This window comes from Anolis sagrei, chromosome X, assembly GCF_037176765.1.
Source record: "Anolis sagrei isolate rAnoSag1 chromosome X, rAnoSag1.mat, whole genome shotgun sequence".
NCBI lineage: Eukaryota > Metazoa > Chordata > Lepidosauria > Squamata > Dactyloidae > Anolis > Anolis sagrei.
The window spans coordinates 96017489-96043236 of NC_090034.1; the positions used below are offsets into that span (position 1 = coordinate 96017489).

Genomic DNA, 25748 nt, shown 5'->3' on the forward strand with positions numbered 1-25748 from the left:
ACTTACTTGCCAAACGACACACAGTACTCACATCAACACAATCACCATAAACAGCTTGCATTCACTGAGGAATCTCCTTTGGGGTGACACCTTCTGCTGTCAAGAATTCAATGACTACGTGTTGCTTAAGTCGCTTTGACCGACTGTCTGCACAGGGTTAACAACACAACCGTTCAATGCTAAGGCTTCTTGCCAAAATGGAACTGTAGTGGAGAGTCTACTCAACAAGCCAGTACCTGCCGCATACCAGTACTGCCATCTGTTGAGGAGTTACGAAGGTGGAGGCATTACTTTTCATTCAACCTTCCTACAATGCAACCTGAGCCCTGCCACATGCACAATGGAGGACCTTCTCACAGCAACACCAGAGGCACTTCCAAGTGGCCAGCTTCTGGTCAAAGGACATTTAGCATAATGCCAAGTTCCTTTTTAAAAACTTTGTGTTTTCAAATGCATTTTAACTGTACCCTTAACTTGCTTCTGGCACAATAAATAAATAAATTCATAACATTTGCCACCTTGACCATGCCCTGATGTTGCTTAGCTACACTTGTTCCACATTGGAAAGTGCAGAAATCCTGCCAAGAAAACTTAATGATAGCTTCACTTCGCTTAAGGTGGAAAACAACTTGGAGGCACGTCACAAGAATAACAAAGTCCATGGGATAGGAGAGAGGATGGACTGTGAACTGCTGGTTTCTTCTTTAAGGTGACTGTCCTGACCATCCTTTGGGACTCCAAGAAGCTCAGCCACATCCCAGCGCAGGTAAGGAATTGTGTCTTGGACATTGGAGGAGGCAAGCACCAAACCTCAGCATTTCTTTGCGCTGCAAGGAAGTGTCATCTTTGGAGCGGAGGCTAAACTTGCAGGGTTGGACTGGGTGGAGGGGAAGGCCTCTCTCTCAGTCTCTCCGCCGACCCCCCTGCAAGGGAGGGGACAAGGCGGACTAAGCTGGGCTTTGGCTTTGCTCTGGCTTTGCGTCAGAGGCTGGCTCTGCTCCACCGAGGTTTGAGCAGAGCATTCCCACAACAAGCTCCTTGGGTGTTGTGTCGGCAGGGAAGCCGCTGGCAAGCTGCAGGCAAGTTTGGTCCTTGTTGTGAAGGGAAATGAAGCAAAGAGTAGGGGAAAGGGAATATGGGAACTCAGGGAGGGCATTTTCAAACATGTTTCCAGATCAAGGTTAAATTTGGGCATTTTTCAAGAGTGGAAAGGGAAGATAAACTTGGCTTAACTGGACTGGTGTGGGGGACAAGCTGGATGGGGGTAACAAGCGGGCACAGTGGTTTCTGGTGCTTTAACCTCCATTCCCAATAGTTCCCTGGGATGAGGTTGTGTTGACAGGCTTCATTTATAAGTACACTCTTTAGACATGGCTTATAGGTTTGGGGAGACCAAGCAGAGCATTGTGCATTGAGCAACATGAAAGGCAATGACAAAAAAAGAGGATGATGCGCTTCTTACTACCTCGCTTTGTGTGCATGTGTTTATGTCCTTTGCTTTAATCATGTGGACCTGTGTGTATATTCTGTGTATGCTGGGTTTGTTGTCGGCAAGTTGCAGCTATCTTTCTCTATGTAAGTTCTGCCCAGGGACTTCATCACATTGAAGTTGAGAAGTGTTTGGTAGAGTAGAGCTTAGTCTGACTCAGTTTTGAAATGAAATGATTTCCCTACCTTCATCACACTGTTAAATGTATCTGTGTTACTCAGTTGTATTCAGCATTCTTTCAATAGATTTGTCATCACACTATTTCCAGAAGCAGGGATGGAGGGAAAGCGGCAATGCACTCTCCCTCCTTCTCTCCCTCTCTCTTGGATGCCCCACAGAGAAGGGTGTGGACCTTAGAAAACTATAACTTCCAGGACTGTATAGTATGGAACTATGGTAATTCAAGTAAGGTCCAACTGCATTCATTTCACAGTGTAGGTGCACCCAGAGAAGGGAAACTATAACTCCCAGGAGGAGACCTTTGCATGGAGCCATGACATTTAAAGTGAAGTGCAAGGGCATTCAGGAAAGCAGGGAGAGAAAGCAGCGGTGCACTCTCCCTCTTTCTCTCTCTCTCTCTCTCTCTCTCTCTCTCTCTCGGCCTCCCCACAGAGAAGGGTATGGACCTTAGAAAACTATAACTCCCAGGACTGTATAGTATGGAGCTATGGTAATTCAAGTAAGGTCCAGCTGCATACAATTCACAGTGTAGATGCATCCAGGGAAGGGTATGGACCTTGGGAAACTATAACTCCTAAGAGAACACCTTCGCATGGAGCCATGGCATTTAAAGTGGGGTGCAAGGGCATTCATTTCATAGTGTAAATGCACCCACAGAAGGGTATGGACCTTGGGAAACTATAACTCCCACTTCCCCACCACCTCTTGAAACGTTAAGCAGGGGCCCCATGCTTAAAATACAAACTGTTTGAATGTATTTATAATTGTTTTGAATGTATGCTAAGTGTATTTTATGCTTTGATTTTATTGTTCGGCATCGAATGGTGCCTGTTGGTAGCCATCCTGAGTCCCTCTTTGGAGGTGAGAAGGATGGGATAGAAATGCTCCTAATAACAACAACAACAACTACTACTACTACAAAGAATGCTGTATCCTACACTTTAACCCTACCTAATGTGATGAGCACAGTGGCTTAGCACATTTTAAGCATAACACTCAGTGGAATTTAGTAAATGTGATGAAGTGGCAGGTTTGGTACCCTTGGCAGCTCAGGGAATATGCGTTGGACCCACATTTTCCTGCAGCAGGCATTTGCACCAAAGGTCTGTCCTCATTCAAAACCTGACCTTCCCCTCCAGGCCTTGACTAGGAGTTGTGTTTGTGATAGAGCCAACTTCCCATGGGAAGGATGGTAGGTAGGTACAAAGGAGGAGACAGTCACAGAAGCCTGAAAGTCGAAAGAAAGTCACACCCACACACCTCTTTCTCGGCCACCTTGTCCTTTCCTGCCCTGCCAATGGGATTGTAGGAGCGTATTATGCAACGTGTCAAAATGAAGAGGGCCTCATCCAGACGACTTGAGGATTTGTCAGGGAGCAGCTATTCAAGGAGCAAGAGCAGAAGAAGGGCAGAGGAAATGGGATAAGCCTCTCTTACATAAGAGGAGCCCATCCCCGGCCCAGGGCACCTGCCTCTCCTCCTCTTTCTCCAATCAGGAGATTGCAACTCTGAGGAGGAAGGCTCTGGAGTTCTACTGAAGGCTCTGGAGCCCTACTAGCCATGACTTTGGGTTGGATCCCAATTGGCGTGACCTGGTGCCCCCCGTGTGATCTCCTCCCCACTCATAGTTCTTCTGGTCAACCCATTTCGGTTATTAACACAGGAGGATAACCTGGATACTTGTGTGCCCAGGTAACTAGCAAAGGTGCCCTCCAGAGAAAGGGCATTAGTTGTTGCTGGGCATGGTACACCTCACATCTCTTTGGCCAGGAAGGGTCTGCATGGGAAGGTAAGTAGAACAGAGCTTGGGTGCATCTACCTGACTGTTGTGGTCCATTGCCATTGGCATGTGACTTTGCTTGCTTTGGTCCGCTGTGAAACTGAGTTCCTTTCTACCCAGGATCAGTCATCTGATGGAAGTGCCTGGTTTGTTTGGTGTGTGTGCAGCTGGCTGGCTGGCTGGGGGGATGGATGGATGGATGGATGGATGGATGGATGGATGGATAGATAGATAGATAGATAGATAGATAGATAGATAGATAGATAGATAGATAGATAGCTGTTAGATGGACAGATATTTTTTTTTTTGTCATGTCAGGAGTGACAAGAAACTGCAAGTCGCTTCTGGTGTGAGAGAATTGGCCATCTGCAAGGACATTGCCCAGGGGACGCCCGGATGATTTGATGTTTTTAATCATCCTTGTGGGAGGCTTCTCTCATGTCCCCGCATGAGGAGCTGGAGTTGGTAGAGGGAGCTCATCCGCCTCTCCCCGGATTCGAACCTGCAACCTGTCGGTCTTCAGTCCTGCCGGCACAGGGCTTTAACCTACTGCGCCACCGGGGGCTCCTGACAGATAGATGACAGATAGTCAGTTTGGCAATATAGTTGATCTTACCTGTGAGGATACCTATAGAGTAGGTATCATCACAGGCAAACTTTATAACTTGGACAAACTTTATAACTTGGGGGCCACATAGCTGGCCAGAGCGGGCTAGGTAGGCCAGGAGGGAGGGGGTTCTCCCCAAGTCCCCTCCTTGCCCTTTCCTCCCTTTCCTCTTCTCTTTCGGTTGGCAAAAAGTGAAGGAAAGACGGGAAACATTTGGATCCCAAAAGGGTTGGCCTTGGTCTGGATGAGATGGTGGATGGGAGAGAAAAAGTGTATCCATTAGACCCAGTACTGCCTACTCCTGATATATAATCCTAGAATCCTAGAGCTGGAAGAGATACCCAGGGGCCATCTAGTCCAACCCCCTGCCACTCAGGAAGGCACAACCAAAGCACTCCTGGTAGACCGCCTCTGTGGGAAAGCCTCCAGAGAAGGAGACTCCACTACACTCCCAGGCAGCCACTCCTCAGGAAATTCTTCCTAATCTTTTCAGTCAAATCTCTTTCCCTGCCATTTGAACCCATTGCTCCCTTGTGCCCTGGTCTCTAGAGCAACAGAAAGTCATTTTTCCCCTCCCTCCTCCTCCTCAATGGGACATCCTCTGAAATTTTGAAACATGGTTCTCATGTTCCCTCTCTACCTTCTCTTCTCCCAACTAAACATCCCCCAGGAAGAAAGGAGGAAGGAAAAAGAGAGAAATGGAGGGAAGAAAGAGAGAACGAAGGAAAGACAAAAGGGAAGGAAGGGAGAAAGCAAAAGAGGGAAGAAGTGAGGAAAGAGGGAAGGGAGGGAGGGACGGAGGGAGGGAAGAAAGGAAAGAAGGGAAAAGAGAAGAAAGGAAGAAAGGCAGGAAGGAGGGTGAAGAAGTGAGGAAAGAGGGAAGGGAGGGATGAAAGGAAGGGAGGGAGGAAGGGGGGCAGGAAGAGAAGGGTAGAAGGAAAGGACAAAGGAAAAAGAGAAGGGAGGGAGGAGAGGGAGGAGAGGGAGGGAAGAAGATAGAAGGAAGGAAGGGTACAAGGAAATGGAGGGAGGGAGGGAAGAAAGAGAGAAGGAAGGAAAACAAAAGAGAAGGAGGGAGGGAAGGAAGGAAGGAGAAAGAGAGGGGGAAGTGATATCGAGCTGCCGCCGGAGTGAGGAAAGAAGGGAGGGAGGAAAGGAAGGAATGAAGGAAGGAAAAGGAGAAGAAAGGAAGAAATGGAGGGAGGGAGGGAGGAAGAAAAGGATAGAAGGAAAGGAGGAAGGCAAAGAGAAAGAAGGGAGGGAGGCAAGGGAGGGAAGAAGACAAACATAGAAGGAACAAAGGCTGGAAGGATAGAAGGGAATGGAGGGAAGAAAGAGAGAAGGCAGGAAATACAAAAGAGAAGGAAGGAAGGAAGGAAGGAAGGAAGGAAGGAAGGAAGGAGAAAGAGAGGGGGAAGGAGTGAGGAAAGAAGGGAGTGAGGGAAGGAAAGAAGAAAGGAAGGGAGGGAGGAAGAGAAGGATAGAAGGAAAGGAGGAAGGAAAAGGAGAAGGAAGGGAAGGAAGGAAAGAAGAGAAGGATAGAAGAGTGGAAGGGTAAAAAGGAATGAAGGGAGGGAGGGAAGAAAGTGAGAAGGAAACAAAATGGAATGATGGCAGAAAGGAAGAAAGGAAGAGAGAGGAAATGGAAAGGAAGGAAGGAAGGAAGGAAGGAAAGGAGGGAGGGAAGGAGGAAGGGAAGAGAAGGAAGGATAGGATGTTGAGAGAGAGGAGGGCCTGAGAAAAGAGCCCAAGGGGCCATATCCAGCTCCCAGGCCTAGGTTTACCCATACCTGCTATAGAGGAAATATCATTGCCTATTTCCAGGTAGACGATATTTTCTTATAACCCATCTTCATTGCTTCATGTAAGAATATATGGATCTGTATACTGGATCATTTTGTCTTCTTTTGGGCCTGGCTTGCTCCCCTTTGCCTAAGCCCAGAGTGCTCCATCACCCCAAAAGTGAAAACAGAAAACCTAAACTTAAAATGCCGTGACCAAGAAGTCCAAATTACCACTTCTGGGCAGACAAGAGCTGTTTATTTCCATCAGGAGAGAATGAAATGCCCGGTTGGGTAGACAGAATAGAAATCATCTTATCTGAGTAATGATCAAATTGGTTCTTTATTTACATAGAGCAGCCAATGTGACTTGGACGTCTGTGCTACAAGGCAGCCATTCAGTCTCGGGATTAATTGCAAGGTTGACAAGCTGTCACTCCGATTATATAATGCCAGCATGGCTTATTTCTTAAGAGACGTGTTTTCATTTCCAATTTAAAATCAAATGAATGCTAATTTATATTTCAACATCTTGAGGTTTAATTTTTGTTTTAAGTCATGGGAGAGTATTACAGTAGAGTCTCGCTTATCCAACCTTCACTCATCCAATGTTCTGTATTATCCAATGCAATCCGCCTCCTGCCCGGATCCACAGCTGTTTCAATACATTGCAATGTTTGGGTGCTAAATTCGTAAATACAGTCATTACTACATAACATTACTGTGTATTGAACTGCTTTTTCTGTCAAATTGTTCTAAAACATGATGTTTTGGTGCTTAATTTGTAAAATCATAACTTAATTTGACATTTAATGGGCTTTTCCTTAATTGTTCCTTATTATCTGACATTTTTGCTTATCCAACATTCTGCCGGCCCGTTTATGTTGGATAAGTGAGACTCTACTGTATTTAAAATGCCAAATCAGACAGAACAAGATCTCCTTTCTTTCACGTCTGCTGTCTTTCAGCATCTGTCTGTGCTAATGACATGCTGAGGACATTTTGGCCTTCCTTTGACGATTCACTTCATATTGAGGCAGATCAGGAAGGACGTAGAGTGGGGACCTTTCCTAATTTCCTTTCTGTATCCTATTATGCTTTGATCCCACACCTACAACTGTGTTGATACACCTGAAAATTGGGGTTAGACTCTTGGGATGATAGATGGTTAGATCTGGAAAGGGACCGTGTTCAATTATATTCTGCCATTCGGGTATGCATAACTGAAGCACTCTTGAAAGATGCCCAATTCCTGTCCATCGTCAAAGTCCTTTCTTTAGCTGCCAGAATGTCCGAATACCTGGTTCCAAATCCAAGTTTTCAATTTTTTCCTAAAGGAAAGGAGGGAAGTTGCCGATCTAATTTTCCCGGGGAGTGAATTCCACAGGTGAGGGGCCACCACCGAGAAGGCCCTGCTCCTCGTCCCCGCCAATCTCACTTGTGATAGAGGCGGGGTTGAGAGCAGGGCCTCCCCAGAAGATCTTAGACTCCGAGGTGGGACGTAGAGGGAGATCCGTTCGGACAGATACAGCATTTGGATCAGCATTTCTCAATCTGAGGGTTGGGACCCCTGTAGGGGTCATGAGGGGGGTGACAGAGGGGTCCACAAAGACCATCAGAAAACACAGTATTTTCTGTTGGTCATGGGGGTTCTGCGTGGGATATTTGGACTAATTCTATCATTGGTGGAGTTGAGAATGCTATTTAATTGTAGGTGAACTATAAATCCCAGCAACTACAACTCCCAAATGTCAAGGACTATTTTCCCCAAACTCCACTAGTGTTCACATTTGGGCATGTTGAGTATTTGTGCCAAGTTTGGTCCAGATCCATCATTGTTTGAGTCCACACTGCTCTCTGGAAGTAGGTGAACTACAACTCCAAAACTCAAGGTCAATGCACACCAAACACTTCCAGTATTTGCTGTTGGTCATGGGAGATCTGTGTGCTAAGTTTGGTTCCATCGTTGGTGGAATTCAGATTGCTGGTGAACTATAAATCCCAGCAACTACAACTCCCAAAGACAAAATCAATTCCCCCCACAACCCTGCTGGTATTCAAATTTTGGCATATTGGGTATTTGTGCCAAATTTGGTCCAGTGAATTTTGATTAATAACAGTAGCAAAATTACAGTTCTGACGTAGCAACAAAAATAATTGTATGGTTGGGGGTTCGACACAACAGGAGAAACTGTATCAAGGGGTCGTGGCATTAGGAAGGTTGAAAACCACTGTGTTAGACTCTTGGGATCACAAACCCTTAGATCTGGAAAGGGACCACGTTCAATCACATTCTTCCATAAGGGAATGCATAACTGAAGCATTCCTGAAAGATGCCCATCCAACATCTGTTTAAGATAAAGGTAAATGTTTTCCCTTGACATTAAGCCTAGTCATGTTCAACTCGGCGTGGTGGTGTTCATCTCCATTTTTAAGCTTAAGAGCTGGTGTTGTCCATAGACTCCTCCAAGGTCATGTGGCTGGCATGACTGCATGGAACATTGTTACCTTCCTGTCAGAGTGGTACCCATTAATCTACTCACATTTGCATGTTTTCTAACTGCTAGGTTCGCAGAATCTGGGGTTTTGGAGCTGTAGTTCACCTACCTCCAAAAGGTAACAGAAGCTGTTACCTCCCTGCCAGAGTGGTACCTATTAATCTACTCACATTTGCATGTTTTCTAACTGCTAGGTTGGCAGAATCTGGGGCTAATATCATGAGCTCAACCCGCTCCCTGGATTTGGACCTGCCGGCCTTTCGGTCAGCAAGTTCAGCAGCTCAGCAGTTTAAACTGCTGTGCCACCGGGGGCTAAGCATCTGTTTAAAGATGTCCAAAGATGCAATCTTCCACCTTCCAAGGCAATCAAGTCCACTGTCAAAAATGTTCTTCTAATGTTTAAGTGTACTTCTTTCTTGTAACTTGAATCCATTGGTTTGTGCTTGCTTCCTCCATCTTCTAAATTGGGTCTGGGCAAACTTTGGCCCTCCAGGAGTTTTGGACTCCAACTCCCATAATTCCATAATTGTGGGTGTTGGAGTCGAAAACACCTGGCAGGCCGAAGTTTTCCCATGCCTGTTCTAAATTATATCCCTTCAGATATTTAAAGACGACCACCAGGTTACTCCTTAGCCTTCTCTACTCCAAGCTAAATATATCCAGCTCCCTCGTTGCTCCTCATAAGATTTCTCCTCTTACACGTGAAAGTTGGAGAGATGGGTAACCAGGGAGACTTCCTTCTGAATGATACTGTTTGAACAATCAGCTGCCCCATAGTTGGCCCACTCATTTCAGGGTTCAGCCTTATTTTTACCATGAGGAAGCAGCCTTGATCCTGACCCTGTTTTGGGGTCTAGCTAACAGCCCAAGGAGCACGTAGTCTTTGGGCACTTGTGGGATGAGGGAACTCCTTCTTTCCAGGCAGCTTGTTTCTTTCCAGCCTTGGCAGGAAGTGGGGTGGGGTTTGGAAGGAGCAGGATGCAGCTCGAGACCCCTGGGGAATGTCCACATACCAGAAAGAGCAGAGGAGGAGTTCACGATCTGAGAGGGCATCTCTCTCTGCAGAGGCCACGGCTAAATAGTGTTATCTCTTTTCCCAGGACAATGCAGAATGCCTCTCGACAGTGACAGCTGAGCAGGGAAGGGCAGCACCGAGCAAGCACGCTTTCTGGAGGAACCAGAAGTGAACCGTCGATAACCGACATCCGTGAGAAGAGCATTTGCACGACAACCAACTGTGAAAAGAACATTTGCACATTTCTGGCCAGTTTTTGTGGGCAAAGGAGATGCCAGCCAAGACACCCATCTACCTGAAGACGTCGACCCCCAAGCGGGGCCGGAAGCTTCGCCTGCGGGACGTCCTGTCGAGCGATATGATCAGCCCACCGCTGGGCGATTTCCGACACAGTGCCCACATTGGCCTGGACGGGGAGGGCGACATGTTTGGAGAGCTCTCCTTCCTGCAGGGCAAGTATGACCTCCTGCCCCGGCTGGGACGCCACAACAGTTCCTCGGGGATGGATGACCCATTTGGCCGCTGTCCTCCTGGGGCCGGTTACCGCACTCTACTCAAGAGTGCCATCTCTTTGCCTGTGTTCAATGGGGGCCAGGATCAGGCCCCACCCAAGCCACCACGTCTACATCTGGATGAGATGCCCAACGGAGGGCAACAGCGCTCGATGTCCATCAGCTGTGCCGAAGGCTGCTTTCACAGCGGGGCCCAGGGCCTCTCCTTCTCTGCCATGGCCCCTTACGACCCATTTCCTGCCTCTGTCTCTTTTTCATCCCCCTCTCCAGAGGGTTGCTTTGTGGGGGGAACCAACAGCAGTAGGAACCACCACACGGACAACCAGGAGCAGCCCTACTCCTGCGGGACGGCCCTGCCTCGCTCCGAGTCCCTGCTGCACCTTGACCTTGACCTGGGCCCTTCTATTTTGGATGACGTCCTGCGTATCATGGAGGAGTACCAACAGCCTGGCACCAAAGCTCTGTAGCCCAGCAATGCATCCTCTTTGCCAGGCTCAAGGAAGGAGGCTGATCTGGGGGCAGCCCCAAGGAAAACTGGCTCGTCTGGGTGAGGAACAATCTCCAAGCAGGTCCTAGAGAGACACGCACAGTGGGTGTCGTGCTACTCATTTCTCTGGCTCATTCTGGAGATGCCCAATGTCCCCACAGGCATTGGCTGCACAAAAGGCCACAGGTTGGAGGTCATTGGCATGTCCTTCGGCATGAGGAACGGGACTCCTCTGAAGCTCACTAGCAGCCAAAGCCATGCCAACATGCTCCAGTGTTGCAGAAAGGACAAGGATCAGACTGGGGCAAAGAAGACTATCTCCCAGAATAATGTCTCCAAGATTTAAAGCCCATAAGCAAGGCATGAGGGCTATAATAGTGCTCCGATTCTCCGTAATGAAAAACACAGCTTCTCTCTGTGAATGTTCCATCTCCAGCCATCATGGACTGTGATTACTTGCTAGTGGCATCCTCCATAGACCTATTTCTAAAGGCAACTCAGTGGGGTGGTTATTACAACCACATTTTGAGGCTGTGTCGCTTTCCCTAATTATGTGAAAATCCCGGCTGTTACCTGGCTGGAATCACTCCAATACCATTGAGTTACCCCTTCAAGTTCGAGTATTTGTGAGCAGGCAAGCAAAATTGTCTGTATTCACTCCACAGTGTGTATCATTTGATAAATTTTCTTGATTGCGTCTCCTCTTTCTCGTCTTTTTCTTATTACACAAGCCAACAAAAACAAACTTTTCGAAGTCGGCAGAAATGAGAGTAGCACAGTTTAAATCCATTTTTATCCTGATCTTAAATATTTATTTACTATTTATTTACTGTATTTGTATACCACCTTTCTCAGCCAACCGGCGACTCAAGGTGGTTTCCAACAAAACAGTACACATAATATCATAAAGCAAGTTTAAACATTAAAACAGTATAAAACAACAACAATAATAACAACATAATTAGCATCTCCTTATTATCAAGCATTGTCTTTATTTTTTTTTCCCCTCCACATCAACTTTTAAAAATATGACAAATGGTACATTACAGAACACTATTGTAAAGTCTGCACATTTCACATCGTATTAGTGAAGTATTTCTTAACCTGGAGGCTGGGATCATTCGGGGGATTGCGAGGGGGTGTCAGAAGGGTCACCAAAGATCATCAGAAAACATAGTATTTTCTGTTGGTCATGGGGGTTTGGTGTGGGAAATTTGGTCTGATTCTATCATCAGTGGAGTTCAGAATGCTCTTTGGTTGTAGGTGAACGATAACTCTCAGCAACTACAACTCCCAAAAGTCAAGGTCTATTTCCCCAAAACTGCACCAGTGTTCACATTTGTGCATATGGTGTATCCATGCCAAGTTTGGTCCAGATCCATCATTGTTTGAGTCCACGTGTAGGTGAACTACAACTCCAAAACTCAAAGTCAATGTCCATCAAGCCCTTCCAGTACTCAAAACTCAAAGTCAATGTCCATCAAGCCCTTCCAATAGTCAAGGTCTATTTCCCCAAACTCCACCAGTGCTCACATTGTGCATATGGTGTATCCGTGCCAAGTTTGGTCCAGATCTATCATTGTTTGAGTCCACGTGTAGGTGAACTACAACTCCAAAACTCAAAGTCAATGTCCATCAAGCCCTTCCAGTATTTTCTGTGAATCATGGGGGTTCTCTGTGGGAAGTTTGGCCCAATTCTATTATTGGTGGAGTTCAGAATGCTCTTTGATTGTAAGTGAACTATAAATCCCACCTGACAACTCCCAAATGTCAAGGTCTATTTCCCCCAAACTCCACCAGTGTTCACATTTGGGCATATTGAGTATCCATGCCAAGTTTAGTCCAGATCCATCATATCCAGTGCTTCCTGGATATAGATGAACTACAACTCCCAAACTCAAGGTCAATGCCCATGAAACCCTTCCAGTATTTGCTGTTGGTCATGGGAGTTCTGTATGTCAAGTTTGGATCAATTCCATCATTAGGGGAGGTCAGAATGCTCTTTGATTGTAGGTGAACTATAAATCCCAGCAACAACAACTCCCAACTGTATTAAGGGGTCGTGGCATTAGGAAGGTTGAGAACCACTGTTCTATATTATCAAGTTGCTTTCTGGAGTACAGCTTTATGTTATGCATTTCTGATGTCCGAACTGGCAGGAATTTGGAGGAAAGGGGATTTAACGAGCTTGATGACAATATTGGCCCAATGCTCAGCTGCCAGGAAAAAGTCAAGATTTCAGTTTAATGACCATTGGCAAAACAATCCTGGAGCAAACATATCCCATATTGTGCTCCCACTACGCCACTTGACTCCTGCCTGGCCACACTTGGGATACTGTAAACACTTTTTGGATAATGTGCTTCCAAAGGATATTATAGAGTTGGAAAATATGCAGGGAAGGCCAGCCAAAAGGAGCAAGGGGCCAGCACAGTTCCCCAAGAGGAAAAGTTGCGAAACGGAGAGCTTCTTAGTTGACAGTAATAGCAGAAGCCAACCAGTATTTTTCATCAGATATCATTTTAGTTAATTCTTACAGACCTCACAACCTCTGAGGATGCCTGCCATAGATGCAGGAGAAACGTCAGGAGAGAATGCTTCTGGAACATGGCCATACAGCACCCCAGGTTCTTATAGAGTTTTTCCCCCATTGTATTCAGATCTGTGTCTATTTTTTCTCTATCAAGTGTAGTTTTTGCAATGGAGCTAATCAACCAATTAATGCATCTATGCACTGATATCAATACAATGTAATTGAAATCAGTGCAGAAATGCATTAATTATTCGATGAGCTTCATTGCAAGAAGTGCATGTGATAGAGAAAAAATAAACACAGATCTGAATTCAATGCAAAAAAAAAAAACCCTCTATAAGAATGACCTAAAATTATATCTGTCGAAGAATACTTGTTGGCTTGTGTTACACTAATAGAGTGGTTCTAAACCTTCGTAATGCCGTGACCCCTTAATACAGTTCCTCATGTTGTGGTGACCCCCAACCATAACATTATTTTGTTGCCACTCCATAACTATTTTTTGCTGCTGTTACCAATGTAACATAAATATCTGATATGCAGGATGCATTTTCATTCACTGGACCAAATTTGGCACAAATACCCAATGCGCCCAAATTGGAATACTGGTGGGGTTCAGGGTGGGGGATTGATTTCATCATTTGGGAGTTGTGGTTTCTGGGATTTATAGTTCACCTACAATCAATGAGCATTCTGAACTTCACTGATAGAATTGAATCAAACTTGGCACACATAACTCCCATGACCAACAGAAAATACTGGAAAGGTTTGGTGGGCATTGACCTTGAGTTTTGGAGTTGTAGTTCAACTACATCCAGAGAGGAGTCAAACAATGAGGGATCTGGACCAAACTTGGCACAAATATTCAATATGCCCAAATGTGAACACTGGTGCAATTTGGGGAACATAGACCTTGACATTTGGGAGTTGTAGTTGCTGGGATTTATAGTTCATCTACAATCAAAGAGCATTCTGAACCCCACCAACAACAGAATTGAGCCAAACTTCCCACACAGAACCCCCATGACCAACAAAACATACTGGAGATCTTTGAAGGGACTTATAGGAGTTGTAGTTCACCTACATCCGGAGCACACTATGAACCCAAACAGTGATGGATCTGGACCAAACTTGACATGCATACCTGATATGCCCAAATCTGAACCACTATGACCAACAGAAAATACTGTGTTTTCTGATTATCTTTCGCAACCCCTCTGATACCTCCCTCATGACCCACTCCCATGGGTCCTGACCCTCAAGTTGAGAAATGCTGCTCTAAACCAATGCGCAAGACCTTGTGCAGGAGCAAAAGGAGACAAGTGCATCGTCTCTAAAGGTGCCACAATTTGGAATTGCACCCTCATTAATGGATACATTGACACTTGGGAGCTGTCGTTGCTGGGATTTATAGTTCACCTACAATCAATGAGCATTCTGAACTCCACCAACAATGGAATTGAACCAAACTTGGCACACAGAACTCTCATAACCAACAGAAAATACTGGTTAGGTGGGCATTGACCTTGAGTTTTGGAGTTGTAGTTCAACTACATCCAGAGAGCACTGTGGACTCAAACAATGATGGATCTGGACCAAACTTGGCATGAATACTCAATATGCCCAAATGTGAACACTGGTGGAGTTTGGGGGGAAATAGTCATTGACATTTGGGAGCTGTAATTGCAGGGATATATAGTTCACCTACAATCATAGAGCATTCTGACCTCCACCTGTGATAGAACTGAACCAAACTTGGCACACAGCACTCCCATGACCAACAGAAAATACTGGAACGGTTAGGTGGGCATTGACCTTGAGTTTATGGAGTTGTAGTTCCACTACATCCAGAGAGCACTGTAGACTCAAACAATGATGGATCTGGACCAAACTTGGCATGAATACTCAATATGCCCAAATGTGAACACTGGTGGAGTTTGTGGAAAAATAGACATTGACATTTGGGAGTTGTAGTTACTGGGATTTATAGTTAACCTACAATTAAAAGAGCATTCCGATCTCCACCAATGATGTAATTGAACCAAACTTGGCACAAAGAACTCCCATGACCAACAGAAAATACGGGAAGTTTTGGTAGGCATTGACCTTGAGTTTGGGAATTGTAGTTCCCCTACATCCAGAGAGCACTGTAGACTCAAGCAATGACGGATCTGGACCAAACTTGACACGAATACTCAAAATGCCCAAATGTGAACACTGGTGGAGTTTGGGGGAAAATAGACGTTGACATTTGGCAGCTGTAGTTGCTGGGATTTATAGTTCACCTACAATCAAAGAGCATTCTGACCTCCACTAATGATGGAATTGAACCAAACTTGGCACACAGCACTCCCATGACCAACAGAAAATACTGTGTTTTCTGATGGTCTTTGGCGACCTCTGTGATACCCCCTCACAGCCTCCCCAGGGTCCCCACCTCCAGGTTGAAACACTGATATAGAACTCTTGATGAAACTACATTCACCCCTTAAATGGGGTGAAGGAAAGAGGAGAGGCAAATAAATGCTTTGATGTTTGGCTATACTGCCTATGTTGTACCTGCCTGAAGCCAGCTATATATCAGGTTGTGTCAGTGCCCCCATCAGCCACTAGGGGGAAGCATTGGATCACTATTTCAACCAAAGGCTGTAGTCTAATGGTTCCCTCCCTTTCTTCCTATCCTGAGTTCAGAATATCTGGAGACCAAAGTTCAATTCCCTGCTTGGCCCTGGAAACCCACTGGGGATGACCCTGGGCAGTCACACCCTCTCAGCCTCAGAAGAAGACCAAAGCAAACCCCATCTCTGAACAAATCTTGCCCAGATAGGTTCGCCTTAGGTCAGGAAGACACACCACGACAACAACAACTAACCACTGTTACCAAGGGAATGCAAACATTGCAAATGTGAAGAGTTCCAGGTGTTCATGTTTTTTCAGCATCTCATTCTTTGCAAGGCATTTAATTTGAGAAGCAGTAATATTATTGTACTGTCGAAGGCTTTCGTGGCCGGAATCACAGGGTTGCTGTAAGTTTTTCGGGCTGTCTGGTCATGTTCCAGAAGCATTCTCTCCTGACGTTTCGCCTGCAACTATGGCAGGCATCCTGAGAAGTTGCAAGGTCCTCACAGTATGTTTATCAGCTGGGTTGCTGTAAGTTTTTCGGGGTGTTATGGCCATGTTCCAAAAGCATTTTCTCCAAACATTTCACCTGCATCTATGGCAAGCATCTTCACAGGTTGTCATACTTGCAGACAAAACATCAGGAGAGAATGCTTCTGTAACATGGTCATACAGCCCAAAAAACTTACAGCATCCCAGTAATAATGTATTGTCGAAGGCTTTCATGACTGGAATCACTACCTCTGATGATGCTTGCCATAGATGCAGGCGAAACATCAGGAAAAAATGCCTCTAGAACATGGCCATATAGCCCGAAAAAACCTACATACAACATTCCAGTAATATTATCTGTGGAGCGATGCCAACTATGGCAGGCATCCTGAGAAGTTGTGAGGTTGCTGTAAGTTATCCAGGCTGTTATGACCATGTTCCAAAAGCATTTTCTCCAGACGTTTCGCTTGCATCTATGGCAAGCATCCTCAGAGGTTGCCATACATGCAGGCGAAACATCAGGAGAGAATGCTTTTGGAACATGGTCATACAGCCTGGAAAACTCACAGCAACTCAGTAATATTATCTGTGGAGCGATACCCTCCTTTCGCCCAATATCCTAGATACAGAGGCCCCTTCCACACAGCTGAATAATATCCCACATTATCCACTTTGAACTGGGATTATATAAGCAGTGTGGACTTGTACTTGAGACAAAGGCGGGACCAAGAGCAGGGCCTCCCCAGATGATCTTAGAGTCCTTGATGGTTCATAAGGGGAGACACATTCGGACAGGTAAGTTGGGCCAGAACCGTTTAGGGCTTTATAGGCCAAAGCCAGCACTTTGAATTGGGTCTGGTAGCAAACCGGCAGCCAGTGGAGCTGGCGCAACAAGGGGGTTGTATGCTCCTTGAGCGCCACTCCTCTTAGCAACCTGGCTGCTGTTTGTTGGACTAGTTGAAGCTTCTGGACTGTCTTCAAAGGCAACCCCACGTAGAGAGCGTTGCAGTAGTCTATACGGGATGTAACCAGGGCATGGATTACCGTGGCCAAATCAGACTTCCCAAGGTACGGGAAAACGGCTGATGGGGAAAAGGAAAGGGCCTGAGACTGTTAGGAAAGATGGGAGTTGAAGTCCAAAACACCTGCAGGGCCCAAGTTTGCCTGTGCCTGGACTAGAGGCAAGGTCCCCAAAGACTGAGCCTGCATCCACAGCAAAAGAAAGTAGCGGGGGAGTTGCATTCCTTTCTCCCTACCCCCAAACTTGAAAGGCAACAGCTTAACAGCTGAATAAACGTTTTAAGTGCTGTGCTTTTTTCGGTTGTTGCTATGATTGGGTTTATTAGAGCTTTTTAGAGAGATGATTCATCTCCCCAAGGTGTAAACAACAACTTCTCTACTGTGGTCCAAGACTGAAGGATGAGGCTCCCACTTCCCAGCTCCGAGCCTCACCCTGTTACCATATTTCCCTTCCTTGCCTTGTTGGGCTGTTTCTGGGGCCTATTTTGAACCCTAATGCAAGTAAACAATGAAATAAGGACATAAGGACATCTCTTCTCCCTGCAAAGCGCACTCCTTACCCATCCCTCTCCCCCTGCCTCTGCCATCCTTCTTGCAGCAGCTGGCTATGGGTCGTCCTTAAGGGCCCAGCTTGACCACACTCCCACTCGTTCTGCCTTTCCTTTCTATGCAAGGGCTCCCAAGGGGCTGTGTTGGGCCCTTCCTTGCATGGATGGATGGCGCTGGAGGGAAGCAAAGCACCCCCACGCACTGACACACACTCTCTCTCCATCTTCTGCCTGTTCCCAAATAAGGGAATGAGCCACGTTCCCATGAGAGACATCTGGTGGGTGCATTCGGAGCCAGGGAGGGAGGAAGCTGACCGAGGGGGAGGCTTTGCTAGCTCGCCTCTTGAGAAGGCACACATGGAATGAGTAGGGCAGCTGGTTTGGGCCCCACATCCCACACAAAAGCCTATCAATGGGGAGGGAAGGGGCAGAGAAGAAAGATCCAACCCTTTGATCTCCAAGCTGCAACACATGCGGACACTCAACATCAGTGTGTTTGAGAGGGCAAAGGTTCTTAATATAGACAATAATAATAATAATAATAATAATACTTTATTTGTACCCCGCCACCATCTCCCCAAGGGACTCGGTGCGGCTTACATGAGGCCGAGCCCACAATACAACAGCAAAAACAATAACAACAGTAATACAAAACAATAAATAAACTCATAAGCAAAAATAAGCAATAAACATTAACAATAACACAACAACTGTGCTGGTACGGCTGTACCAGGAGCTCCAACTTTATTTGCTTTGTATTAAATGTTTGCTTGCAGTCCAAGGTTTCAGGGACTCTGCAGAAGGGTGGCTTCCTTTGGTTGCAGTCATAGGGCAAGTCACCTGTCTATCATCATTAAGTTTTGGTTCTGCCCCTTGCTCAGGGCAATTGGGAAGGGAAGGGAGCCATTTTTTAGTTAGTCTCAGCAAGGAAAGCTAATGTACAGGACGTGTGCAAGCTTCCCCTGTACAAAAGCTTCAACCCTTAAGACCTTCCGGGGGAGAACAGTCTTGAGAGTCTCCAAAGATTTCCAGGGAAACTACCCTAAAGACCAAAGAACTCCAGCTGGAGAATATCTAAGCCTTTACTGGTAGGTCCACTCGGTGCTTCGAGACGCAGTTCGACCTGGTAGCAGAGCCCATATCAGTAAGGGTTAGATTACAGTCAGCCTGGGAGAAGTTAAAAGGGGGATTTTCCATTTAAAGTAAAGAAGAAGTTATTGGAGACAGTTGCTTGTCCTTCGTGGGCAAGATTAGGAAGTCACCAGTTGCATAAAGCTTGGAAGCACAGAGAACTGGGAAATCCTGGCCCTTTTGCGCTCTAAGAGGAGGTCAGCTATGACCAGCAGTGCTGCAAAATTCGAAAAAGCATGAACGGAGGGTAAAAGGGAGAAACGTGCCAAGAGTAAGGTGCGTCAAGTCAACCCTGACCAGGACCACCTTCCACCTGGAAACCAATGTCTTCACTGTGGGAGAACCTGCGGATCAAGAATAGGGTCCTCAGTCACCTATGGACCCACCGCCAAGACATCATATCTGGAGGATCATCATCCTAGAGCTACGAGGGATCGCCTAAGAATATGGCAGTGTGGATCCAGCCTGGGAGAGACTGCAGCAGATTGCTTTTGGCTGAACCTCCTGAAAAGGGCAGTTGAGGGGAGGAAAGGAAAGGTCCTGAGGCTGTCAGGAATTGTGGGAGTTGTAGTCCAAAACACCTGGAGGACCCAAATTTGCCCATCCCAGCTCTACAGAGATAAGAGGTAAAGCATGTCAGCTGCCTGTGTGGCCCATCAAGGAATATATCTCTGGAAGGAGGGTGAAAAATGAGAGTATTCTGCCTCATCCATAACATCTTTCTTCAGTGCTCAGATCTCTAGCACTGAAGTAACTGAGCATTTAGAAATAGAGTGTAGGCACCCAAAGAAAAAGGCAAGGTGAAAAAATACGGAGGATTGTAAACACCGCAAATGGAAGACTTCAGCCCCTTCTACACTGCCATCCAATCCAGTTTATCAAAAAGATAATCCACATTATCTGCTTTGAACTGGATTATAGGAGTCTACACTGCCATATATATAATCCGGTTCAAAGCGGATAATCCGGATTTTATACGTCACCGTAGAAGGGGCCTTCTAATGTGAATACTTTCAGTGTCTCATTCTGTGATGCTAGAAATTTGGGGAAACAATTCCTCCGTGGCTGGTACAGGTTAGCTTGGACAACAGAGGCCCATTGAGGGCGAGGAAAGACAATGCAAGGGATCAGGAGGGCAGTGAAGAGGAATGAATGGCCCACTATGTGTGCCCCCGATGAAGGAAGGCATCACAGTGAAGATGGTTGGAAAATAGCCAGAAAGGCTAGTGACTCGAGTCTTTGCATCCACATCCTGCCCAGAATATTGTTTTCAACTCACTCAATACAGAGTACTGCAACATCCAGGAAGGACTTAGGGTGCTTCCAGACAGCACTAAATCATGGGTTTTAAACAGGGGCAAAAAAATCCTGGGATTTCAGAAGAGGTCCACATACAAACCTGTTGATCCTGGGATTTCTGCAGCCCTTGTCCAGACGTGATGTTTTGTTGCAAGATTTAGAGGCTCCCAAAATGGCTGCCACGGTACTTCCGAGGTTTTTTAAAAACCTCAAAATGCAGATATGCGGATATATGGAGAATCACTTCAGCGAAAGACTGCAAAAGTTCCCTTCTTTGTCCTGGCCAGAGAAACTGCCCTCCAGATGTTTCATGAACTATCTTCCACATAAACAAAGTTTACGGAGTAGGATCACTTCTGCCCAAGTCAGCACTGCACAATCAAACAGGAACACACACTTTCAAGCCAGGAACAGAACTTTTTAATTATTTACACTTTTTAGAGCCTGGCTGCCTGGTCATCTGTCCAGACAGATTTGGTTGTGTAGTTGTGGCATCAAACAACAGGGTGCTGGGTTATACATGGCTAATTGCACTTATTGTGAAAAGATGTACTACGTTGACTAGTGGGCCACAACTTTGTCCTGGCCAGAGAAAATGCGCCCTCCACATGTTTCATGAAGTTTCTGCCACACAAACAAAGTTTTTGCCTTCTACTCAAGTGTCACCTTCTTTTTAAAAACTGGCCAATCAGGAACAAACATCTAAAAACTGGGAACAAACCTAGATAAAAAATCCCATGATTTCCAATTGCATGGACATACACACATTTGAAGATACAAATATTTGGCTCAAAACCACAATATTCCAGCACATGGAAATCTTGTGTTTTTTGCCTTTTGTAACAATTGCTTCCATGTTTACAGGGAACAGCGTCTGGCCACCCTCCTGTTTGCTGCAGAAACTCCTGAGATAATGGTACTGTCTGGAAGGGCCCTAAATTCCATCTTTGGAATAGGAAATAAATCAGTCTCAAAAATGCTACTAGATTCCTTCCTCCCCGATTCCTTTTGATGTTGAAACAGACTAATAATGCAGCTCTCTTTGAATTTTTTTTTAATCTGGCCATTAATTATGGTATTTAAATGGTGACGGGATCTGGGGCTGCAGGTGACAGAAAGCAAACAGTTCCGCTCCCATGGCCTGGCATGGCCCAAGCAAAGGAGCCAGACCATAAAAGGCGCTCTTCCCTTTTTCTGCGGCTGCTCCAGGGGCAGAGGAGAGTTGCCAGAGCAACTGCTGATAGCAAGAAGCCTGGCCTGATGGGGTCGAAGCCTGGGATCCAAAGAAGCCCAGGCTCAATCCTGCTAGCCAAGACAGGGCCTCTATGGACTCCAGTGGGAAGAGAACCAGAAACACTTCCAAGCCATAGAGTTCATCCTAGGTTTGCTGTGCGTTTTCTGGACTGTGGCAGCTGGGATGCAGACGGAAGGGCTCTTGAGTCTCAGCACAAACAAGGATGAACTCGATGTGTTGTCAAATACTTTCATGACTGGAATCACTGGGTTGCTGTGAGTTTTCCAGGCTGTATGGCCATATTCCAGAAGCATTCTCTCCTGACGTTTTGCCCACATCTATATCAAGCATCTTTAGATGTTGCAAGATCTGTTGGAAACAAGGCAATGGGGTTTATATATCTATGGAATGTCCAGGGTGGGAGAAAGAACTCTTGTCTGTTTGAGGCAAGTGTGAATGTTTCAATTGACCACCTAGAATAGCCTTGCAGTTTCAAAGCCTAGCTGCTTCCTGCCTGGAGAAATCCTTTGTTGGGAGGTGTTAGCTGGCCTTGATTGTTTCATGTCTGGAATTCTCCTGTTGTTTGAATGTTCCTCTTTATTTACTGTCCTGATTTTAGAGTTATTTAATACCGGTAGCCAGATTTTGTTCATTTTGATGGTTTCCTCCTTTCTGTTGAAATTGTCCACATGTTTTTGGATTTCAATGGCTTCTCTGAGTCATCTGACATGGTGGTTGTTAGAGTGGTCCAGCATTTCTGTGTTCTCAAATAATATACTGTGTCAGAAAACCATGAAAATGAATCAAATCTGGCTACTAGTATTAAAAAGGTCTAAAATCAGGTCAGTAAATAAAGAGCAACACTTAAAACATCTGAGGAATTCCTGACATGAAACAATCAGGACCAGCTAACACCTCCCAACAAAGGATTACCCCAGGCAGGAAGCAGCCAGGCTTTGGAGCTACAAGACCATTCAATGCTAATCAGAGAGAGGTGGGCAGAGGACAGTTCCATCTTGTCTCCTGTGCTATGCTAATAATATAATATAATATAATGTCATGTCATGTAATATATTGTATATACATATAATATTTATAATATTATAATGTAATGCAATATAATACTTCTAATAATATTATATTATAATTATATATTTATATTACATGTAAAATTACTAATAATATTACAATATAATGGTATAGTACAATATAGTAATATGTAATACTGATATTGTACTATGCTAATAATACAGTATATTGTATGTATATATATCTTGTAAGCTGCTCTGAGTCCCCTTCGTGGAGAGAAGGGCGGCATATAAATCTCATAATAAATAAATAAATAAATAAATAATCAAGGTGGCCAATTGCAACATTCACACTTGCCTCAAACAGACAAGACTTATTTCTCCCACCATGGACATTCCACAGATATATAAACCCCACTTGCCTTGTTTCCAACAGACCTCACCACCTCTAAAGATGCCTGATATAGATGTGGGCAAAATGTCAGGAGAGAATACTTCTAGAATATGGCCTTACAGCCCGGAAAACTCACAACAACCCACTGATTCCGGCTATGAAAGCCTTCGACAACACATCGAGCTCATCCTTATAGAATCATAGAATAGAATCATAGATTTGGAAGAGCCCTCATGGGCCATTCAGTCCAAGCCCCTGCCAAGAAGCAAGAAATTTTCATTCAAAGCACCCCCGACAGATGGCCATCCAGCCTCTGTTTAAAAGCTTCCAAAGAAGGAGCCTCTACCACACTCCGGGGCAGAGAGTTCCACTGCTGAACAGCTCTCACAGTCAGGAATTTCTTCCTAGTGTTCAGATGGAATCTCCTTGTTTTTGCCAAGACTCCGTTGAGCTTTTCCCCAGAAGACCCACATCAGAGTCAACATCCTTTTTGTCTCCCAGCCATTTTAAAGAGATGTCTGCTCTTCACTGCTAAGTGCATCCCGGCCCCAAAAAGACAAGGATGAAGCCACTTGCGCGCAGCTGCTGTTTATTCTCTGTTGTAAACAAGCACCGCTGCAAAGGTTCCTACATTATTATGTTGCAAGCCAAGCTGAAGGGCGAGGCACTGTTTGGAACAGGACCTCAGGGCTTATGGCCATTGCGCCAGTTGCACCCAAGCTGGAATTGCAACTTGGTCTGGTCCATGTGCTTGTTTTGAGCAGAAACAAGGGAAGTGATGGACTATTCAGATAGGCAGGCTTGGGGGTAAACACAAACACATCCAGCTTGCTATTGCCTCAATCCTGATAGAGGTGGCATTGACAGCTAGGCTGGACTTATAGCCCAGGTATGGGGAAACTTTGGCCTTCCAGGTGTTTTGGACTTCAACTCCCACCATTCCCAACAGCCTCAGGGGGAAAAGGAAAGGGACTGAGGCTGTTGGGAATGGTGGGAGTTGAAGTCCAAAACATCTGGAAGGCCAAAGTTCCCTCGTGCCTCTTCTGCAGCCAAGGACTGGGAGGTTTAGGAAGGCCCACAATGCAACCGCCTAATCCTGGAAGCTAAGCAGGTTCAGGTCTAGCTAGAACTTCAAGATTTCCAAGAAATACCAAATACTATAGGCTATACTCAGTGCAAAGAAATGGCAAATGTCCTCTGAATAAATCTTGCCAGGATGCGGCAGTTCGAAGTCCAAGCTGACTTGAAGGCACATGACAAGAGTTGACGCAGCTGGCACATTGGCAATGGGTGGAAGATACAATGGGAACTACAACTCCTTCCAACATGAGAATAAGGCAGGAAGGGTCAAATCATCAGCTTGCGGGGTCCAAAAAAAGAAAGGGAATAGGCTTATTCAGTATGATTTGAATCCAAAGGACTACTTCATTGAACAGTCTCACTTCAGGAAAACCTCAGCTTTTAACTTGGGGGTCGAGATCCCTAGGGAGTCGTCAAGCGGGTGGGTGTCAGAGAGGTTGCCAAAGACCATCAAAAAACACGGTATTATTTGTTGGTCATGGGGGTTCTGTGGGGGAACTCTGGCCCAACTCTATCATTGGTGGGTTCAGAATGCTCTTTGGTTGTAGGCGAACTATAAATCCCAGCAACCACAGCTCCCAAATGTCAATGTCTCTTTTCCCCAAACTTCCCCAGCGCTCACCTTTGAGCATATTGAGTATTCCTGCCAAATTTGGTCCAGATCCATCATTGTTTGAATCCAAATGTAGATGAACTACAACTCCAAAACTCAAGGTCAATGCCCACCAAACCCTTCCAGTATTTTTGGTCGGTCATGGAGGTTCTGTGTGCGAAGTTTGACCCAATTCTATCGTTGATGGGGTTCAGAATGCTCTTTGGTTGTAGGTGAACTATAAAATCTCAGCAACTACAACTCCCAAATGTCAACATCTATTTTCCCCAAACTCCACCAGAGTTAACATTTGGGCATATTTAGTATTTGTGCCAAGTTTGGGTTAGAGTTAGGGTTCTCTCTGTGGATATAGGTGAACCACAACTCTAAAACTCAAGGTCAATGCCCACCAAACCCTTCCAGTATTTTCTGTTGGTCATGGGAGTTCTGTGTGTCTGGTTTGGTTCAATTCCATCATTGGTGGGGTTCAGAATGCTCTTTGATTGTAAGTTAACAATAAACCCCAGCAACTACAACTTCCAAATGACAAAATCAACCCCGCCCCAACCCCACCAGTATTCAAATTTGGGCGTATCAGGTATTTGTGCCAAATTTGTTCCAGTGAATGAAAATACATCCTGCGTATCAGATATTTACATTACGATTCATAACAGTAGCAAAACTACAGTTATGAAGTAGCAACAAAAATAATGTTGGGGGTCACCGCAACATGGGAACTGTATTAAGGGGTTGCGGCATTGGTAAGGTTGAGAACCACTGCCTTAAGTTAGTACATCAGCCGCCCAGGTCTCTTCAACACTGCCATATAATCCAGTTCAAAGCAGATAATCTGGACTTGATATGGCAGTGTGGAAGGGCCCTCAGAGATGTTGACTTGAATGGTGGAATACAACTATGCTGTCTCTAAGGCCTTAGAATCAAAGAGTTGGAAGAGACCTCATAGGCCATCCAGTCCAACCCCCTGCCAAGAAGCAGGAATATTGCATTCAAAGCACCCCCGAAAGATGGCCATCCAGCCTCTGGTTTAAAGCTTCTAAAGAAGGAGCCTCCACCACACTCTGGGGCAGAGAGTTCCACTTCTGAACGGTTCTCACATTCAGGAAGTTCTTCCTAATGTTCAGATGGAATCTCCTTTCTTGTAGTTTGAAGCCATTGTTCCATGTCCTAGTCTCCAGGGCAGCAGAAAACAAGCTTGTTCCCTCTTCCCTGTGACTTCCTCTCACATATTTATACATGGCTATCATATCTCCTCTCAGTCTTCTCTTCTTCAGGTCTTCACAAAAGATAGCACAGGCAGGAGCTTTTTCTCGGGGGCAAGTGGCAAGCACCGTTTCCAACTTTCCAATGTGCATGCCTTTCTGCATACTTGCCCTCCTTGATTGAATTGCCTGCTCTGAGCCACAAGAAA

The 25748-nt window shown here is 45.6% G+C and overlaps 1 protein-coding gene across 2 annotated transcripts; it reads left to right on the forward strand.

The window, feature by feature from the left end:
- Positions 1-977: 977 nt before the first annotated feature.
- On the forward strand, positions 978-11046 carry LOC132780147 (cdc42 effector protein 2-like). Of its 2 annotated transcripts, none has more exons than XM_067460849.1 (2): positions 978-1079; positions 9436-11046. In XM_067460849.1, the coding sequence occupies exon 2, from the start codon at positions 9622-9624 to the stop codon at positions 10327-10329; it is 708 nt and encodes a 235-aa protein (XP_067316950.1). In that variant the 5' UTR covers positions 978-1079; positions 9436-9621; the 3' UTR covers positions 10330-11046. The 2 variants fall into 2 exon arrangements, with proteins under 2 accessions (XP_067316950.1, XP_060639683.1); XM_060783700.2 differs by lacking the exon at positions 978-1079 and adding an exon at positions 2983-3458.
- Positions 11047-25748: the final 14702 nt, after the last annotated feature.

Bases quoted from the DNA above. Each gene is read 5' to 3' on its own strand.
- LOC132780147 (XM_067460849.1), top strand. From the start codon at position 9,622: ATGCCAGCCAAGACACCCATCTACCTGAAGACGTCGACCCCCAAGCGG.